Source organism: Ptychodera flava, chromosome 18 (assembly GCF_041260155.1).
Source record: "Ptychodera flava strain L36383 chromosome 18, AS_Pfla_20210202, whole genome shotgun sequence".
NCBI lineage: Eukaryota > Metazoa > Hemichordata > Enteropneusta > Ptychoderidae > Ptychodera > Ptychodera flava.
In genome coordinates, this window is record NC_091945.1 from 18,843,075 (window position 1) to 18,864,396 (window position 21,322).

The following is a 21,322-nucleotide window of genomic DNA, read 5'->3' on the forward strand; positions in this document are numbered from 1 at the left end:
ATGTATAGAGCTGCCATCGCTTTTCTAGTCGGCACTGTAACACACTATCTCGCAGTTTCTAAGGTATTCTTTAAATTCAACCAATTAAGCGAAATTTGCCTTTTACTTCATTACAACAACATTCGTTGGGACGGATACGGCAAGTATATTTAATAGTTTTCACTTCTTGAAAATTACCTATTATTTTACCGGTCCTATTTAAACGAAACAATGATATCCAAGTGGAGGACATTTTGTGCCATGTATTTTATTTGATGAAGTATGTTGTATCTGTGGAGAGTTAAATGGTGTATATACGCAATGTCCATCGGTTTTGTCGCATATTTACATGGTGGCAAATACGTACTTGATTGGTGCTGACGCTTAAATTTGTTACTTTTACGTTCAAACGCGCAAACCTATCAGTCTGTAGTCGTACGTTTCGGTACGCCCTCTAGATGACTTCTTTTGTTTTTCGTCTGAATCATGTGAGTATCACAAGCAATAAGCGGCAACTTCCTTTCCGTGTTCTGGTGACCGGGTCTCAGGGTCGACTGACTCAGCAGGCAAGGTGATGTGTTTCTCGTTGTGAAATTCTGAGTCAGTGTTAAGCTCCCCTGACTCTTTGTGTATGAGTATAGCCACCCTATCCACCGACAGAACTTGAATTTTTGCTAATTTTGATTGACGACTTCGACGGAAATCTTGCGTCGCGAGTGACAGCAGAGCTCGAGGCTATACGGGGTCACGAGAACCAAGGAATGATGTCAGCAGCGGACGGGCAGGTATGCATGACTCTGAGATTTCCACTATCATACGCGAATTTCAGTAAAATAATCAGAAATCTTTGTATTTGAACAGCTGGTTGAACTTGTTGAAGTTGTAACTGTTATAGGCGGGAATTTAGAATACGGCAAACCACAGCACTGCATGATCACTACACTAAACATAACAGTGTCGCATGTACTGTGCAGTGATACAGTCCAATGTGCTTGAACGAGTTCGGTTGAGTCAACACTGACGGCACAATGACGGCATTGTTACTGTTCAGTACACGGCCATGGTTGACGACTTTCGCCAGTGCTTCCTAGCAGCACGGTTGAGGATCCATGACCATGGTAGGCTACATAGGGTCAAATTTTACAATGCCATAATAACGTAGACCAAAATAGGTTACAGTGTTTTGGTCCTTGACCTGCAAAGGTCAAAGGCTGTCAAATACGTACTGTGTGTGCCTAAAATCACTTAAATAACTGCAAATTAAAATTAGTTAATGGGGTCATGATAGGCATCGTATTGCATTTAATACAGATATAGAAAGCCACGTCCACACAATAATAACATGTTCATATGTAAACGACTCGTTTTTAACATACTTTCGTAAAAACTTGAATGGTTTATCACTGTTCTTCCAATAGCGCTGTTCACGGTTACAGGTTTGTTACTAAATATAGCTGTACGCGCGCGACATCGGACACGCAGCTTGAAATGCGGACAAATTTTATCAATGTTGCATGCGTGGCTGTTTTTGCAGCTTGTACTCTGAGTAGTGAATATGTTTTTTAGTATTCATTGTTACACTAGCAGTCGCCTACTAAGATGTGTTTTCGTCGTTCTTGCATGCGTAATTTTCAAAAGCGTAATCTAAAAATGCGGACAAATATTTATTTTTGCATATTAATGAGAGAACAGTGACGTAAACTGTGAACAGCCCTATTGGCCATGCAATGGGACAGTCTGTCGGTCAATGGATCTCCAGATTTCTGCTCAGGAGGAAATATGCACTGACCTTGGAGTCAGTTTAGATTGTTTCATTACCACATGCCCACAAACAGTGAATATGCTGACATTTGCAAAAATTTCAGCAAATGACAAATCTGATAGCAGTGAGTTGAGAAATTATGCATGTTTCTCCTTCATACATAACAAGTACGGGTACATCTATCTTAATTTCTCCTATTCACAACGAAAAACTGTCTGAATTAAATGTTGACTGATAAAGGTGACACACTGTGGGGAGCATTTTCTGGCTCCCCTCTATGCTACTACCTATACATACTATGTTGAACCATGGTTGAACAATAAGCTGTTTGTACAACATAAAAATCTCCTTTCAAACCAGCGAATAGTACACTGTTGATAATTTGTTTTCAGGTCTACATCAAACGGCGTGTTGAAAATACCCAGAACTCATCTTGTCACATGTGTCATCATGGATTGTATATGTGTGTCATGCATAATTGTCAGTGTTGATAATCAAGTTCATGTAGGTCTAGACTTGCCAACAATAACAATTTACACACACTGACACACTGAACTGATGAGCTAAATACTGGGGGTATTTCAAAAATATGCTTTAGGAAGTAGACCAAAAGACTGCTGTTGATGCGTGGAACAAAAATATTTGTCAAGAATTGCAGTAAAGTAATGTTGCATCCTAGACTTTGTTTTTGAGACAAGTGATGATCTGTGTATAGGGATATAAAGAATTGAACAGGATAAACAACTTAAAGGGGCAGGTCTCAATCTCTGGTTCCGGCATATAGTCCTTCTTAACATTTGGTATTGACATAACGCGAGCCCTTTGTTTTCTATTGAAACTTTTATCAAGTTGAATGAATGGGTTACCATGCATATATTCAACCTCAGTTTTAGACATGATCAATGAAACCATCATGAAAATGAATTAGTGGTCATGACCATTAATTCATTTTGGGGATGGTTTCACTTATTGTGTCTAAAACCGGGGTTGAATATATTCATGGTCACCCATTCATTCAGTATCTTTTGACATGTCAAACAATATAAGTAGTATCTCGCATCAAACAAAATTCATGAAAAATGGCCAACTTTGTCCCTTTAATTGTGCTCATCTTGTCATAATCTTGAATGCGCCACAACCTACTGCTGATACTATTGTTTTGCATCTGGGAAAGCGTGGGAATTGCAGTAACTTAATTTTACATTTCAACATCAGCAACAACATAGAAATGACTATTGAGACTGTTATTTTGATTGTCCATCAGGCATATACGTACATATACACTTTCACTTTCTGTCATTTTATACGCCCTCGCTTCAAAGTTTAGCCTAAACTTGGTTTTGCAAGTCTCAACAAACTTTAATATGCCCCTGCTTGATACCCTGGTACCATATTGTCCAATCACACAAATTTTTGAGATGCAGAACAGACTTGGCCAGGTCACAGCAGGAATTTATTCCCAATGAAGTTGGTTTATTTCTAATGATTGATACTGTATTGTGATTCATGCATAAGTATGGCTGTGTGCATGTCACTGTTCATAATGTCAAACTATGTGTACCTCATAGCAAAACACTGGTATAATACCAGACGCTGAATACATTCCTGGGCACTGATGCTCAAGTGTCTATTGTGTAACGCCGCAATGCAATCTATGATGTCATGTAAATGAGCCTTTGTTTTTTTCCCTTATCAAATCATGTGACTGACACTTTGATAAACTTTTAGCTCTTTCACTTTTGCATTGTCAACTTCAGGACAGGCCCATTGTTTCCCACCATGGACTGTATAAAGGTTAAAGGTGAAAAAAACTGGTAGATTTTTGTAACTATTCTCCATTAAGGTAGAACGCGCCTCTGGACAGACATAACATTCAGACTCTCAAACTTTTACAATTATTTTCTGATTCACCACTTGTAGGGGCTCATTTTAAAGCTCTTGCTGTAAGAAAAAATTTCTCCATCTTAGTTTTTCGAAATCTCAAATTTGTATTTTTCCCTGTAGAGTTAAAACAGGGATGGCAGCCATTTTGAATTTCAAATATCAGTAAATCTTGAGTAATTTGTTTCTCTAGTATCAAAATTTGCATGGTGACCCTAGATTTTGATTTCTGATTTTCACAGAGAATGATTGAAATTTTCAGTTAGGAAAATTGAGCAAAAGGTTAAAAGTCTTTTTCTTTCAAGGTGTTATAAAGTTAAGAAACTGCCAGGTCTGTATCATGTCTTTATTAAAGATGCGTAAACGAGGGTAATGGTTTTAGAGCCTCGTATAAGCCATGACAAGAGTTCCCAGTTGGGATTCACAATGCCAAGTACGCAAGACGATTCCAAGTAACATGACCAGTGGCAAACAAATTTACCAGTATGTTTCCTATAACAAAATTAGTCTGTATTGTTCATAAATAATTGAATATCATTTATGATCTGCTTGCATTGTGATGAGCATATTTCCGTTTTGATGCCTCAATTAATGTAGAAAAGCTCTCCGGAAACGGACCCAAAGAAACCACTCCTAATCAACAAGGGAAGCAGCCAAGATGATGGCGTGGAGGCCGTTCATCCTCAGCACTCCTGTCGTAGTCTCATTCCGATGTTCGCATTGATCATTTTCATCATCGCTGCAGTCGTTGGTGTGTCATTATTGGTGTACCTACAGCGGAGAGAGCATCAACCCCCGCCAGCGCCACCATGTGACGATCCATGCCTGTGAGTGTAAAACGGTTATTCTGCTCATATGTCATTTCATGATCTGCCTCAATATTTTCATCTTCCTAAACCCATACAACACTTATACGGTATTGCCCTGAGGGATTGTCCATACATAAGTCTAAACGGTGAAATTTTTCATTTAGAGGATGGGGATTTGACCTCTGTTCAATTAGTGAATTTCACTTTTACACTTATTTTGGCAACTGCATTTTGTATCTGTTCTGTATACACAAGCACCGGTACATTGATATTTAAACCACAGGGTACCGTGAGCAATATTCGTTTAGAAGTTATGAATATGATCAATAAAAGTCATGTATTCAAGTAAACTTTTTCCATTATACAACCATTACCCATGTCTCAAGTGTGCCTTTACCCTAGCTATATCTGTAGTATTTCAAAGAAAACAGTCCATATCTGTTAATTGCCCTCCCTAATCCCCTTCATTAATTTGTTCTGCCGATCAACAATGTAGGGGCTTATCGCCCTGACCAAATAACTCATTAGCAGCTCATAAGGTAGTAGACTTTCTACGTTTAACAGATATGGACTGTTTTCATTGAAATACTATACAGAGATAGCTAGGGTACAGTAATAGGCACACACTAGACACGTGTAAGGGTTGTATAATGAAAAATGTTTACTTTAATACATGACATTTATTGATCATATTCATAACTTCTAAACGAATATTGCTCACAGTACCCTGTGTTTAAACTGAAAATTGCACACTACCACACTGTACCAAAGAATTTTACAAATTTTGTAACATGAACTGTTTTAGTAGCTTGTTTCTTGGTCAAAAACAAACCCTTTATCGGTAAAAATGTTGTCACCTAAATTCCCGTTCAAATTGTGTAGTTAAGATAACAATGTTATCAATTCAAGCCGTAAACGCCTCAAAATTGAAAGATTTAAACTGTTGCTCAAAGTTTCCTCAGTGAAACTTCTAACTGTGGTCCTACCAAATCAAAATAAACTCAAGATACAATCAAATCAAGGTAAAGTCAAGATAAAGGTCAGGGGTCACTGTGCAAAGTATGGTACTACCGTAGATAAACAAATTACCTAATGTTTACTGATGTTTGACATTCAAAATGGCCGCAATCCCTGTGGTAACTCTGAAGAAGAATAAAATTTTCAATTTTCGAAACGCTCTTAAAGACTGAAAATTCTTTCTCACTCTAGGAGGCATAAAATGAGCCCACACAAGCACATAGACCAGAAAAGTACTGTTGAGGGTCTAAATTCTGTCTATGAGGCGTATTCTACCTGAAAGTCATGGAGCAGAAAACTCTGCTTGGTTTAGAGGGAGGGACAAAGTTGGCCATTTTTCATGAATTTTGTTTGATACGAGATACTACTTATATTTTTTGACACGTTGAAAGATAATGAATGAATGGGTGACCATGCATATATTCGACCCAGTTTCAGACACGATACGTGAAACCATCGCGAAAATGAATTTTAATAGTTATGATCATTAATTCATTTTGTGATAGTTTTATTTAATTTGTCTAAAACCAGGGTCGAATATATGCATGGTCACCCATTCATTAGTATCTTTCAACATGTCAAAGACTATATGTAGTATCTCGTATCAAACGAAATTCATGAAAAATGGCCAACTTTGTCCCTTTAACATACCACAGACAAGGAGCTGATAACTTGACGATACTATGTCACTTGTACAGAAATATTATTGAAAACTATATTGCAAACAGGTCCACACTCGCTATTCATATCAATGGGTGTTGGGCCAAACCATGCCGGTGAAAGGGTTTTATGTTACTATTTTGCTCTTTGTATTTGCAGCATCACATTGGTGGAAAGCATACCAGAAAACCTGACATATGAAAAACATTTTACGAAGCATATGTCAATATACGAAGGATGGATGAATTTGTTGAGCATAGCTGAACAAGACATTGACATAGCTGCTTACTATTGGACGCTGAGAGGTGTAGACGGTCAGTCAGATCCCTCTGATTGGCAGGTGAGTGCAACCATTAACTTCATTAGCCCTCTCACCCTACATGCCAACAGTGGAGTGTACCCAAACATCGGAGAACAATGGGTTTGAACCACATTGGGATAGCGGTGGATGGAGAACTTTGCTCAACAAACTGAAAACTTTTATTTATAAGCGTCATGATTGTGCTTGTGTCAGTCGTACATGAGCAAAATCACCAGATCATAAATTTGTCAGGTATTTTTGACGTTAAAAGAGGACTCACATTTTCCTCTCACTGGCACTTACAAGCAGCCAGTATTCACAGTTTCTAGGCTTGGTACAATGTGCAGTTGTTTTCAGTGTAAAAACAGAAAGTAACACATCACTATGAATTTGTATGTAACTGTCACTCGTTATGTTGATCCATCAATAGACCTGGATTTGGTAGAATAAAGAACATTATGTGTACTTGTCCTTGTTCTAGTTTTAAAGGATTGTTTAAGTTTTGCATACATAGCTTATGAGAAAGGTTTATTATCGGAATCTTTAGAATTTCAAACACTGAAAGACTTAAGCCCTTTAAAATGTGAGATTGAAAGAATGGCATGATGAAATTCTGGTGCCAGGCTATTCATGGCTTGTGTACCTTTCAATGATTTACATGTACCATGTACATGTACATGTGTGACATGCTATTCCTGATCAAGTCTTCAAGGATGACATTTGAGAGGGTCCAGACAGAGAAGTATGATCAGCATTTATCTTGGTATCTGCAATTTTCATGATTCAAGAAAAAATGGTTTCTGTATATCATTAACGTTTTGCTGCAAGCCGACTTAATGCCAATATTTTGATTGAATCCACAAATTAAGTGAATACAAGTAGTCTGAAAAACACAGTGATTTTGATGTGTAAGTCTGAAAAAATAGTGATCTTTACATTATAGAAGGCCCTGTTCAAATGAAAGATGCTGTACAAGGTACCTGTACAATGTACAGGTAACAGTGACATCGAATAAATTTACCGTTCACATTTTGACTGTCAGGTATCTGGCATGTAAGTCACTTAGAAGTATGATGAGTTGTGTGTATGGTATACAACTGAAAGCAAATAAATACTAGACATCATACTTGTAGGTTTCTTCTGTTTGTTATATCTCAGTTTAATGTTGGTTACCATGAAAATAGTCACTTGTAACATGGCTATGGGTGATGTTGCATATTTCATAAAAATAATATACTTATCACATTTCATAATATATGGTACACGCAGTTTGGTGTGCATTGTGATATCTTTGTTTCTTGTACTTTTCATATACATGCAACGATGCCTGAACTTTGTTTGTGTTACATGACTTCAACTATTAAAACGATCAACTCCTAAATTTCATTTTTGGTAGGGTGAAGATATCTATGCAGGATTGCTTGCTGCAGGTACGACAAGAGGTATCAAAATCCGAATAGCGCAGTCTCAACCCAGCAAGTCTGAGCCCTCCAATGACACTATTGACTTGGCTAAGGCTGGGGCGGCCGAAGTTCGAAGTTTGAATTTCCCGCGGTTCATGCCAACACATGCCGGAATTCTTCACACTAAAATGTGGGTTGTGGATGGCAAGCATTTCTATGTAGGGAGTGCTAATCTAGACTGGAGATCTTTGACTCAGGTATGGTAGGATTTACTGGCCGTTAACCCATCCTCCCCTATTTCTAAGTTCAGAGGTCCAACTTTGGCAACAGTAAACAATAGAGTTGAAGTAATATTTTGTGTTGAAAGGGACAGAGCAATGTGGTATACATGAAACTGTTTACCAGATTTTAAATTACTTCAATTCATGTTTCTCACCAGACTGTCTGACTCACCACAACACACAATGGGGCTAAACTAAAATATATTTGTGAATACCTTTGTTTAACATATATGGTAATTATTATATTTTACTTTTCAAGGTAAAACTTGTTTTGAAATAGTGTAAGAGCACAACCTTGTTTGGAGAGTATAATTTTCATAGTGTGATTACACATGTATGGTACTGGTTCTTCAATTTTCCAAGTCAGCATGTCTGGATCTTATGAACTGTGATAATTGACAGGTCCACCAGTATCAGTATGGCCAGAATAAAGCTATGTATGCTGGTATGCTTCAATATTTGAATCGATTCATGATGTTAAAAGGAGAGTGCGTTTGTTCGCAATAAAAAAAGGGAAGGCCCATTACGGGGATGATATCAAACACCTAATTTCGCTGTGAACTTCTACAAAACAGGGTTTCTTTGGTGTGAAAATATTTTGGTGAATCAACTAATTTGTTAGCAAAGTTAAATTGATATCAAATCAAGTTTACAAGACCACTGCATCAATAGTTCTTAGGGTTTAAATCTTTCACCCCAGCCTCCTGTAGACAGATTCAAACACATCATTGGAAATGGTTTGATTAAAATAATATTGGTTGATGCAGGTTTCCAACCGACATTTGTTTTTGACGATCTAATGCATGTGTATAGCCCTATGCATGCACTTGAAGTTTCTCAAGGTGGAAGACATCTACTGAGGACAAGAGTCAAGATAATTGACATTGACAGTGTTTTGTATTAATTACTGGTAATCTAGGGAGTCACTAGGGTTTGGGATGGGTAGCCCCCGAAATACAATACATACATGTACATGTATGTATGAAATGTGCTGTTATCACTAGTACAGGAATTTGCAAGAAATTTTGCAAGAAAGGGACACTTTCTCACTTTTTGTGAGAAGTAAGTCAGAATACATACTTTTTGCAATCAATTGGTGAGAATTTAATTTTCTCACAATAAGCTGGCGAGAACCATGTTTTCTCACTCAGCATCTGCAAGAAACTGAATTCTGGCAATCAATCTGCGAGAAATTAGTTTTCTTGCTCTGCATCTGCGAGAATTCAATTTCTTGGCAGATGCAGAGTGAGAAAGCACAGTTCTCGCAGCTTGATTGCAAGAAAGTACGTATTCTCGCTTACTTCTCGCAATAAAGCGAGAAAGTGTCCTTCTCACAAATTTCTTGCAAATTTCTGTACTAATGTATTGTTTACATTTGAGTTCTATTCCTAGACCAGAATTCACTGGTGAACAATAACAATCGCCTGGTGAGTTGACAATCTGAATACTGTGTACATTTATATAAAATAATCGCAATCATACCAATCCATAATCCAATAACACTAGGTCAAAATTTGTAAGACAATAGTTGTAAACATAGACACAAAACAGCACAGAACAGACAGTAAATAGACGGTACACAAACAAAGTCAAATTCATGAAAGAAAGATATATGGACCTCTGGCCAAAAGACCAAGAAGTGATGTCAGGTGTTTCGAAAATAGTAAGCGCATCCTGCCCCACATGTGGCACCCGCCATATATGCATCTCAACATGCTATGGGGAGTAGAGCAAGAAACTGTTGTTGACATTAAAAACAAAAATGATCCATAATTCCAGCTACTGGCTCTTTAAGAGAGAGCTAACTGTGTTTTGTTCATCACTACAGGTGAAAGAAGTAGGAGCCATCATTTACAACTGCAGCTGCTTAGCCAAAGATATGACCAAGATATTTGAGACCTACTGGTACATGGGAAACCCAAAGTCTGAGTTGCCTGAAGAATGGCCATCTTCATATGACACAGGGTATAATATATCCAGCCCCATGCAACTGAAGTTTAATGATACAGACTCTAGAACATTCTTAGCTGTAAGTTCACTGTCTTCGGCCCATGTTGATAATTTGACCTTTGTCCGCGGTTTTAGGTATTACGGGAAATGGGTAATTAACACATGTCTAGGGCAAATTTATCAACTTCATCTCTATTTCAATTATTGTGCACAAACTCACATTGACTTTATATGCCCAGCTTATACCAACCATTATCATCATCATCATTGTCATCATCATCAGCGTTGCAATTACTTGCCATACGAGTGCCGTAATGATTTTCTATATGATTCTAGCCATGTCCCTTACAAACTGAATATGATAGTGACTTGGAATTGCAATAAAATTCCACTCACTGCCAAGGGGAATACAGCCTATTAAGTTTTAAAGTTTAATGAGAGCGCTATAAGTGATTATTGAACCAACAGTTCAAATTGCTTCAAAGATATTCTATTCACCAGAGACAGCATCAAGCCCAGTGTCCATATGGATAGCTGCAATATCACTGTCTCAGTTTTGAAATTACTCTGAATATAATCATAATTGTTCTTGATGATAAATGTATAATATAGGTACATCTACCATCGAGAACAATAGAATTTTGAGTGCTACAAAGCCGTACAGGATGCCCGTTCCAGAACATTTACCCTTTCCAGGCACCCCAGCCCCTGCAGCTGTATCTGCACGTTCACTGTTGAACGCTTCAAGGGACCCATTTGACGAGTGCCAGTGCACTGTACCACATGTGATGCACTGCATGGCTATCGCGTCCAAGATAGTGTTCCATACTTGCATAGTACTGGTACATCTGAAGAAAAATTGTTGACAATGCACGAAAATGGTCAATACTCCGACAATTGATGCCCCAGTTACAAATGTTTGATGTACAAATGTATAATAATAAGGTTATCATGAAAGCACCACAAAGGATGTCAGTGCATTGCCCTCTGCTTCAGGTCAGGCTATACATTGTAGGCTGTTCCAATGTCCTCATGCATCCTTTGCAGTATTTTCATATTAACCTCACAGTATTAAGTGCTCTCAGATTTTCTTACCTAGAAGAGGAGTTTTGATACACAATATTTGTATTTCCGAGAAAGAAACTCTTTGAGTTTCCCATTTTTAATGAAAATTAACAGAAAGTGATTGTGTTTCATGCATTTAAATGCATCTCACTTTGGAACATCTCCAATGATACCAATATTTGTATCGTCTTCTTGTTTTAGAATTCACCGCCAGAACTCTGCCCCGAAGGACGCAGTTCTGACATAGACACTATACTTCATGTTATTGACTCAGCTGAAAAGTTTGTCAGTATCGCAGTTATGGATTACATTCCAGCCATTGAGTACCAATATCCGCAGAGGTAAGTCACAATTCAAATTAGTAAGTAATTTGTGTTATTGTTTATAATGCTCTGCTTTCAGCATGGAGCACTGTAATGTCCCTAGAGGACATCTTTATCCTTTATGTGTTTATATATATATATATATATAATATATATATATATATATATATATATTAATATATATATATATATATATATATATATATATATTATATATATATATATATATAATATATATTATATATATGGCAAAAATTGATAACAATTATAAACAGGGACTTAGGCATTACTCAGAGTTTCACGCTACATGTGTTCTCTGTAGTGATCATTATATATATATATATATATATATATATATATATATATATATATATATATATATATATATATATATATATATATATATATATATATATATATATATAATTCAGACACACACAGACACACACACATATACACACACCCACACACACAGACACACACACACATGGTAAAAATTGATAACACGTAGAAACCACATAGAAAACACAGCAGCAAATCATTTCTACAGCTGAAATTTGCACAATACAACTGATTTGCACTGAAGTTATCATCTTGGATTTGTCTCATCATTCTGTTTTATTTTGTCAGTGTTTAATATGCTGTTACCCTCCAGCTGTTGCCCTCCAGCTATCACTCATATATTACCCCCATCATCTTCATAATCAGTCAATATGACAGTGCAAGGGGATATAATTGACATTTTACTTGAAATCACCCATCTTCGGAAAATGACTCAGAATGTACTTGCTTTATTGGCTAAAATTCAAAGCAACATCTTTGTGTAAAACCATTGTCAAATATTTCTTTCATCTTTAGGCTGAAATCACTGCATAATTATGTTTCTCTTTGCATCAGCCAAATACTGAAATTTGTGGCTACGACCTTATCACAGTGGCGTGATGAATACTTCAATATGTGATACATGTACCTAAAAACTCAACAAGCACAGGTCATATGTACCAATAGGTAACTTGCTTCATTTCCTCACAGTTATTGGTCAGTCATTGATGACAAACTGCGGAGGGTAGCTTACGACAAAGGCATCCATGTCAAGATTCTGGCCAGTAATTGGACTCACACGGAGCCTGAGATGTTAAATTTCCTGCGTTCTATAGCCGAACTAGATAGGGCAGTCAAAGGTCGTATTGAAGTGGTGAGTAATATCACACTTAGAAGTTAGCATTCCTTTGTTTCGTTTGGTTGGGTATTCATTTCTGGAAGGTGTTCTTTCGTGTGTCGTGAAGTATTGATACTTTCATACAATCATGTACACTTATATAGCTAACACCTTTTTTGATAATTATATGATGATGGGTAACATGCCTCAATATCAAAATTTCATAATGTCCAAAAAATAAAATGTTGTTACGTTTAAGATGTTTTCAGAGGGGCTGCAGTAGAGGGTCCTAGTCACTTCCACATACCAGTGGTTAGAATTGTAAAAGAGTATTCTAAAGATAACTGCATACATGTCCAGTCAGAAAATTGTTACAGTTAGGACAAGAGCATTTTGTAATCAAACTTTAGGGGCTGCCTTAATAAAACTCTAATGATCCACTAGTTGCTTCAGTCTTTATCTTGTACTGTAAATTCAACACGCCTGTTCTTCTCATTTCAGAAACTTTTTACCGTGCCAGCATATACGGAGGCACAGAAGTTACTGGAGTATGCCAGAGTCAATCACAACAAATACATGGTGACAGACAATGCAGCGTATGTTGGTAAGATCTCTCTCCATCAACTGTCACATCTACTCATTAGACCTGTCGCCCCTCTTAATGCATGGTTTGATCCACCCTCTACCATAGAGGAGCTATGTAAGCGGTCTGAAATCACCAAAGTGCGCCTGCAAACTGCGCCGGCGCATTTCAAACTGCGCCCCCATTTTGCGCCGGTATATTGCGCCGCCAAAACTGCGCCCTTTACTCTGCGCCATTGCGAAGTTTCAATGTCAAGCACGGTATTAATAGTCTATTTTGGTTTAGTCGGGCGATTTCAAAGAACTATTCATGTTTTTCGTGGGGAATATGGTGAAATGTGTCACTTAAATGCGGAGGATGGGAGTAATTTTTTCCGACACGTATGTGAAGTATGTAATAACATCACCCGAGAGGGAAGGTAACTCGCCAGTCGAGTGTCATTTGCATCGTAAATCGACCTTTGAATCTGTTTGTAGTTTCTACCCGAACCTTGTCGGTAAATACTTTCACAGTTAAAAAAGACGCTAAATTTTACTCTCAAACTATTTCGATGGCCAAATATTTCTGCCATTATACGTTTCGTAGGGTAACTTTATACTCAGTATATGGCGAGAGTGTCCTAGCTGTCTCAGTGTCTGAATAGGCGGTGCAGCCGTAAACCGGACACTCCATACTCATTCCCTTGTTTGATCGGAACCTCTTGGACCGTAACACTTGCGCTAGTCTAATTCTACGACCTTTGAATCGTCCAATAATTGCTACTTCCAACTCATGACGACCCCAAACGATAAGGAATGCGACTGATTCTGAAACTCTCAGTTCATAGAAGAGTCAAATGCGATCACGTTTGCGACTGAACTTTAGACTCCCATTTCGCTTTGTGATGTACATTTGCGAGTGAATTTGAGACCGGGTCTGAGACTCTTATTTAACGTGCAAACAGCAAATGCGACCGTTCTTACGACTGACTTCCTGACGTAAGGTATAAGGATACCGGAAATCGACAAGTGCGAGGCTAAAGTTAGGAGAGCGTATGCGATAGTGAGGGCTTGAAGTATACATGCTCACTTTGAAAGTGCGAGCGATAGTGAGAATGTGAAGTGAACTCGGTCTGTACATAGTTAGTGCTTGTCAGCATTTATTTCATCACTTTGGTCGAATGAAAACTTACGATCAAAGTCATTGCTAAAACAGCGATACGATCTCCATGGAAGTACAGTGCTGTGTATCATGAGCGAACCGCTGAGTGAATGGAAATTATTGCAACACACTAATTTCCAAACATCAAGAAGTTGATATATTCGTCTAAATAAAAATATGAATGAGACATTCATCTTTACATAATGGAGAATAGAATATTATATCTGACTACGAAGAACTTTATTTACCAGGTTTTAAAAATCGGCGAGAGACTGATCGGCTGGGACGTACGATTCACAGACTGATTCAAAGTGGTGGTAACAGTGGAAGGGGACGCAATGAACACTCATCCCGACGAGTATTTATATAGTTATGTCAAAAACGGGAGTCACGACCATGATTAGGATTATTCAGAGTCAATTAACCTTGAAACTGACCAAACGATAGCACACAATTACATACAATCTAGGTCTAGCGTCCTCTGATACTACGGCGGGTTTCCGAGTCCCTGTCGCGGTTCGGAAAACGACCTGCTGACAACTGATGACAAAACGCGCTCATACTTTTGATCATAGACCCTGGAGCGATGTTTTGGATGATTTCTAGCTTCCTTACCCTATAAAAAACTTGAAACTAAAATGAAAGATGAAAAAAGATCCGTGAACGGACGAGAGATTTCCTGTAGAAACTTCAGATATTTACTGAGGCGGATCATCTATTGTTTTACATCAATGGGCGGATCATGGAAGTGAAATTTACCTCAATGGATGGACCAATCAGAGCACCGATAATATGGCATTTCCCGTTTGATTTCCAAAACATCATCGTGGAGTTTCTAACAGAAAGGAAAAAAATTGAAACGACAACTGATATCATGTCATTTACATGTAAATACAGGCTTTTAATTGTTCATTCATTTTTAGTTATTATCGTCGTGCCGTTTTAGAACATTTTTGAGGACCTAAACGACATCATGTGTTGGTCCATTGCCATGGAATCCGATGTCAACGAAAGGCGGTGACTTTTTTGTCAAAGTTGAATAAAAATTTCCTTTCTGGTTGTGTTAGTCAATTAATCGAAATTTTTTTTCCAAATTGATCATAAACCCTCGATTCTCCCGTCTATGATTCGATATTCACTGACTCATTCTTTCTCTTCTTTGTCGATCGATGATTTGTTGAATAAAACAAAACTAAACTTTTCGGACATCATATTTTTTTCTTGTGTACACTTGTCGGTTTAATGTGCAACCATACGCTGATCGCCCATATTCTCCATAAAGCTAGTCATAACAATTCTGCGACAAATCCGTGGTGTTTCTCCTCGTGAACGTCCTTGAACCCGTAGCCGCGACCATTGTTTTTTGATGTGTTCCGTGCTTGATGATTGGTAGAATTAATGTATCAAAATTTGAAGAACATGTGATGGAAACCTGTGATTGTTAGACAATTGATGGTGTCTAGGGGCGAGACGGAAGGCAACGATCCAAGGACCACGCTAGGGAGAATCATGCATTGCATGCTTTCTAACAATAAGCCGCGTGTTTCCATATCTATATACCATACGAAATCCGGCTTTGACCAATGTTCCTGTCCTGTTTCGGAGGATAACTTTCGAGCTGCATAAGCGATGTTGAGGTTCAGATATCCGAATATCTTTCGTGTTCGAAAGGCTTATTGATTTACAGAGAATACAACTTTTGTATAATTGGTTTACGTGTACATAACCCAGCACACGGGGCAAAGCCAAATACTTACCAATACCAGGTTGGAAAATTTCAGCGAGTCACTCTCATCAGAGGTCGAGGAAAACAAATACGTCGGTATCGTTGCTCCGCCATGTTTATTGTTGTTTGTACGACTAGTTTGAAAGTCATAGACTTTCTTAACGGTGAAATTCATATTGCCATTCAATATTTTACACACGAAGTCACCTGTCACCTTCATTCGGAAGCAAAAACGTTTACACAGAATGTTTTTATAGTGATAACTATAGCTCCAGGCCGTGACACGTCTCTAGTTGTGAAGAAAGTTCGTAAATCAAAATCGACATCAACATTTAGCGGTGATCCTGAACCGTTAAATAAAGTCGGCAAAATAAAACATCAAATGGCTAAACTTTTGGGGGAGAGAGAGAGAGAGGGAGAGAGAGAGGGAGGGGGAGGGGTTTATGCAGTCGCGAACTGATCATGGTCTTTAGGATGGATAAGTGCAGGGTCGGTTTACACATTTGCGCTGCACAGATATCGAAAATGTACAGATACTTTCCCGAAATTTGACTTATTTTATAACATGAGTAGAACAAAACCAAAAATATTGACGTTACTCTTCGGATGTTTGACTTGCAAGTTTGCTAAAGTTAGATTACATGTATACTTACAGAAAATGGTCGCCGTAGTCTTCTGTTCAAAAGATATATGTTCTTCAACACCACGTTTCTTATGATCGGTGATGTCACATTTATTATTTTTATAAATATAAAGTAATGCACCGATTTCAAACCGTAATTATTTTTTCTTGTCGAATTGAGAGAGTTTTTAGTAGTTCCGTAGACGAAACGATCGGAAACAGCAGAGTATCTTGGCAATGGCACGACATCTACGCTATATAGTTTAGCTGCAATAATTGTACAGTTGCAGCCAGAGCCCAGGGTAAGCCTAATTCGGAACGTAATAACGCCAGTTGCAGCGGCGTCGTGGATTGACTGTACCTTTGTCATTTCTGTTGAAGTACACCTGTTATTGCTACAAGCATTATGGGCTTCATGAAACAACGTGTTTCTCTATACATGTATACTGGTCTCGCCGTTATATTCAGTGTCGTATAATCTGTTGTTTGCATGTCACACATTGGCCTGTGTACAACCTCCTGTGCACACTAATCTTGACCGTAATTTACAAAGACATAAACATTCGATCCCGTCCGTGAATGTCAAAGGTGAACGGGATTAACTTGATCCCGGGTATCAAGTCCCTGTCCTTTAATGGAGATGCCAAATTCACAAATTTTGACTGCTGCTGAAGCCATATCCTTTCACGATACCGCCAATGAGTGTAATCCGTCCCATACAACATAACATGGTCTCGTACCTCCGAGACTGGATTCTGAAAACATGTCAAAAATCTTGCTGGTAAAGATATATTTTCACATCTTAGGCCCTATTGAAAGAAAATTTACTGCAAGCTAACTACCTCCATGTGTCCACGTACGTATATGTGCATAGTCCCAAAACAACTACTATTAAGCTTAAGTTGCAAATTCACGTAATTTTTCGAGCTGCATTTTTAGGGCACGGATATTAATATCTACAGTCTACACTGCTAAAGCGTCCTGCTACGCAAGTACAGTGCGACTACTCGATGTTGTGACACTCGGGGGAAGTGTTTTGGCGCAGAGTAAGGGCGCAGTTTGGGCGGCGCAATATACCGGCGCAAAATGGGGGCACAGTTTGAAATGCGCTGGCGCAGATTGTCGACGCACTTCGGTGATTTCAGACCGCTTACATACCTGCATAGTGAGTGAGGGCGCTCATTCTAATTAAGGGTAAAGTGGGATCTCTTTCGGGCAATGGCATGTTTCCAGGGTCTGCACAGGGTCTCCAGGGTTTCCAGGGTCTCCTCGAAAGTCCTCTAAAGTTCTTGAATGTTAAAGCCTCCTGGAAAGTCCTTGAAAAGTCCTTGGGAATAAAATCGAGTCCCGGAAAAGCCTGGAAATTGATAAGCAACCCATGATATTTGAAAATCATGAAATGATCTGGTGTGATATTGTATAAATGATGGTACATGTATATCGTAAAAGTGATAACTGGAAAATGGTACATTTGACCTTAAAAGTCCTTGAAATTGCTGAAAAAGTCCTTGAAAGTCATTCAATTTGAAGAGACTTTAAATGTATTGATCCTGTTCCAACAAAGTCTATACATGTATGTAGTACATATATGTCTTAGTAAAGTTATCAAGCATCTGACATAACAATTGTCTGGTTGGTTAATGAAGTTTAATGTGAGATAAGATGTGATGTCTTTGAGTTTGACTGTCCTTGTCTAGTCTTTTAGTCTTTGATTTCTGCATATGCCTATCAGATTTGGAATAGTTCTCTTAGCTTGAAGTAGATCACAACAGCTATGTACATTGTATAAAGTTGACATACTCAACTTGAAAGTTCTCAATTTCAGGAACCTCCAATTGGTCAGGGGATTACTTTGTTAGCACTGGTGGAATTGGATTTGTGGTCAACCAAACAAATCCTGACGACCACAGCAACGATGGCAGCCCGACCTTTCAGCAGCAGCTCCAGTCTGTCTTTGAGAGGGATTGGAATTCTGAACACTCAGAACCAATCAGTTAAGTTTCACAGTAGAGTTTGCTGGCAGGAATCACGCATTTGAAAACAAATCTGTGTCATGCAGCGATGTCCTTTTAGCCCATTCACAACTATCCTTACCTGCTGTGACCAAATATCTCCAATTATGGGTGGAAAATTAGTTTGTGCTGTATTTCTGAAAATTTACAGAAGTACAATAGGGATTCAGAATTTAGTGAGTAACTGTAGTCTACCAGTAGCCTGGATTAACAGTGGTAATCTTCATGATCTGTTTACACATATCAGTAGCAGTAAATATGAACAAATCTGATTGAGGTCACCCCTTGGAACCCACACACCAAACTTGAAAGCTACCATGGCAGTGTTTCAAGAAAATACGACTGTCTTCTTCCGGCAAAGGACAAGACATTTGATGTGGCTTATTAGTATTCATCCATCGTACAAGCTGCCATTGTTGAATTGTTTCATGCTAACTTCATGTACATTAAATATCAGTCAAATTGTTTTAATTTAAATACTTGTCGTAAGGCTATTTGACTTAAGTCTTTCCATACTTGTACAATTCTACTAAACTGTTAGATTTTCAGGCTGAGATTCATATTTTTATTATGCAGCAGTTTCTAACAAAGATATGTAAATGTTTTACATATTCAGTATTCGTTGAGTGGGAAAAGAGGTCGGAGTTCTCTCTTCCTATTTGTGTCTGTATTTTATTATTTTATTTCATACTTTAGAAAGGGGATGGGCCATGTTTGTCCAGTGTCTTGGAAGCTGTTCAGCAAATTGGTTGGCTGAAACTCATTGTTTCGAAACTCATTGTTTCCATTAAATTATTTCCAAACAGCCAACCAGCTACTCAGTAGCCAAGTTTCAGACTCCTTAAGTTGCTATAAATAAAGACAATCTACCAATCACATATGACCTTCCAAGATGCACACAGCCTGTAATCAGGATGAGGTTGTAGCAGTGTGTCCATTAGACTGAAAGATCTGTTTTCTCGAGGATGCTCCCCCACCGCTCCCCTCCTCATAATTGATTGGCATATTTTAGAAACAGCTGTAGGCGTGACTAAATTTCTTTCATCTCGCTGCCGCATGATACAAACCGCGTTCAGTCGTGAGAGGAGGGGAGTGGTGGAGCATCCTCGAGCGACGGATCTTTCAGTCTAAGAGGGGGAGTGTAGAGAGCACCATTGAGCGATGGATCTTCCACTTCCAGTCTATGTGTCTATCTGTACATGTGCTTTTAAGTCTCTTTTGTTCCGGTGTATTTTTTAAACAGGCTGTCATAATTTGATGTTTTATTTTCAAGTTTTATATGGTATATCTGATATATTTGTCATTTGCATTTGTCTTGGTGTCGTGAATGTTGTTCACGTGGTTGTCAGATAGTGAGAAAGTATAAACCAGCTTTGGAGCTTGTCACTGTGCCTTAGGTAATACAGCTGTTATAATCTGCTGATGTGCGGCATATTGTGTATGTCTGTACGTCTGTACGTCTGTCTGTCCTGTCCCTACAGGCATTGTACACTGTCTGTTGAATTCTATGAAATTCTACTGTAAGACCCCAAAATGACGGAAAATCAAGTAATTTCTCAGAAATTTATTTGGCTTTCTCTACTTCTGAGAACCTTTCCATCAATTTTCTAGAATAATTTAAAAGAAGTTTAGATCTTACCAGGTGAAATTCAAGAGAAAATTCATGTTGAATCTCAGGAGGAGAATACTTTTCATTTTACCAGTTTTAAGTTGCTTTAGATGTATCCTAAATTTTCGATCACCCTGGCAAAAAGAATGAACACCTTCATGTGCTAACTCTTTTACTTACAATTTAGAGCAAAACAGACATAGAGCAGGCGCGAGATGTAGGTCCTCTGGAAAGCTGAATGTAGGAGTGAAAATACATTTTTTTCTGCACAGGTATATGCTTTCTGTATTTATTATATTAATCTGGAATGTCTTCCTGAGTGAAACATTTACTCATCCTGCACTGTACGTGTATATGCAATTGTTGATAGTTTTTAGTGTTTTTTGTTCATTTGAGCAGTTCCATATCTTGATCTGGAATTTCAGGAATGCATTTTTGTACATTGAATTCAAAATATGGAAGCTCTGCCATCCTTATAATACCTGTTCCCATTTTTAGCTCACATTTGGTGTACCAATGTGAGGTTATCGTATAAGCTGAATCAGTTCATTTGCATCTGATTTGCATGTCTGTATGTCTATATATTTGTGGGTATGTGCGGATGTAGGTCCGTCACACACAAGGCTCCATACCGCCAAAGCTACCATCTCAGTATTTGGTGTACAGGTAGATGCAGGGGTTGAGGTGTGAATTTGTTCAAATGAACACATCAGTGTCAAAATGTGTAAATGAGGTAAGAAAAAGTGAAATCCTGCAAATGTGCAGGAGGCATGCCAGTGAGAAACAGGCCAACTCCACTGATCTTGACTCATTTCCTGTCATTGTTTATGAACTGTTACATATTAACAGACCAGCTGCAACCATAGACAGTAGATGGGGGAAGACCGTTTATACTAAACTAAGAGGGGCTTGTTTCTGCTATGCATGTTGCTAAAGTTGACCTCCAGTACCTAAAGTTAGACCTTAATTAATTACTTTTGTCATTCTTGTTTTTCTGGTTTAAATATTTCTTGTTGTTTTTCTGGTTGTACTGTGCAGAA

At 38.2% G+C, this 21,322-nt stretch overlaps 1 protein-coding gene across 1 annotated transcript; it reads left to right on the plus strand.

The window, feature by feature from the left end:
• The first annotated feature begins 495 nt into the window (after positions 1–495).
• LOC139117070 (5'-3' exonuclease PLD3-like) lies at positions 496–20,146 on the plus strand. Its single transcript, XM_070679901.1, has 9 exons — positions 496–764; positions 4,220–4,449; positions 6,268–6,448; positions 7,806–8,069; positions 9,922–10,122; positions 11,310–11,449; positions 12,464–12,626; positions 13,092–13,194; positions 18,487–20,146. The coding sequence occupies exons 1-9, from the start codon at positions 741–743 to the stop codon at positions 18,657–18,659; spliced, it is 1,479 nt and encodes a 492-aa protein (XP_070536002.1). The 5' UTR covers positions 496–740; the 3' UTR covers positions 18,660–20,146.
• The last annotated feature ends 1,176 nt before the right edge of the window (positions 20,147–21,322 follow it).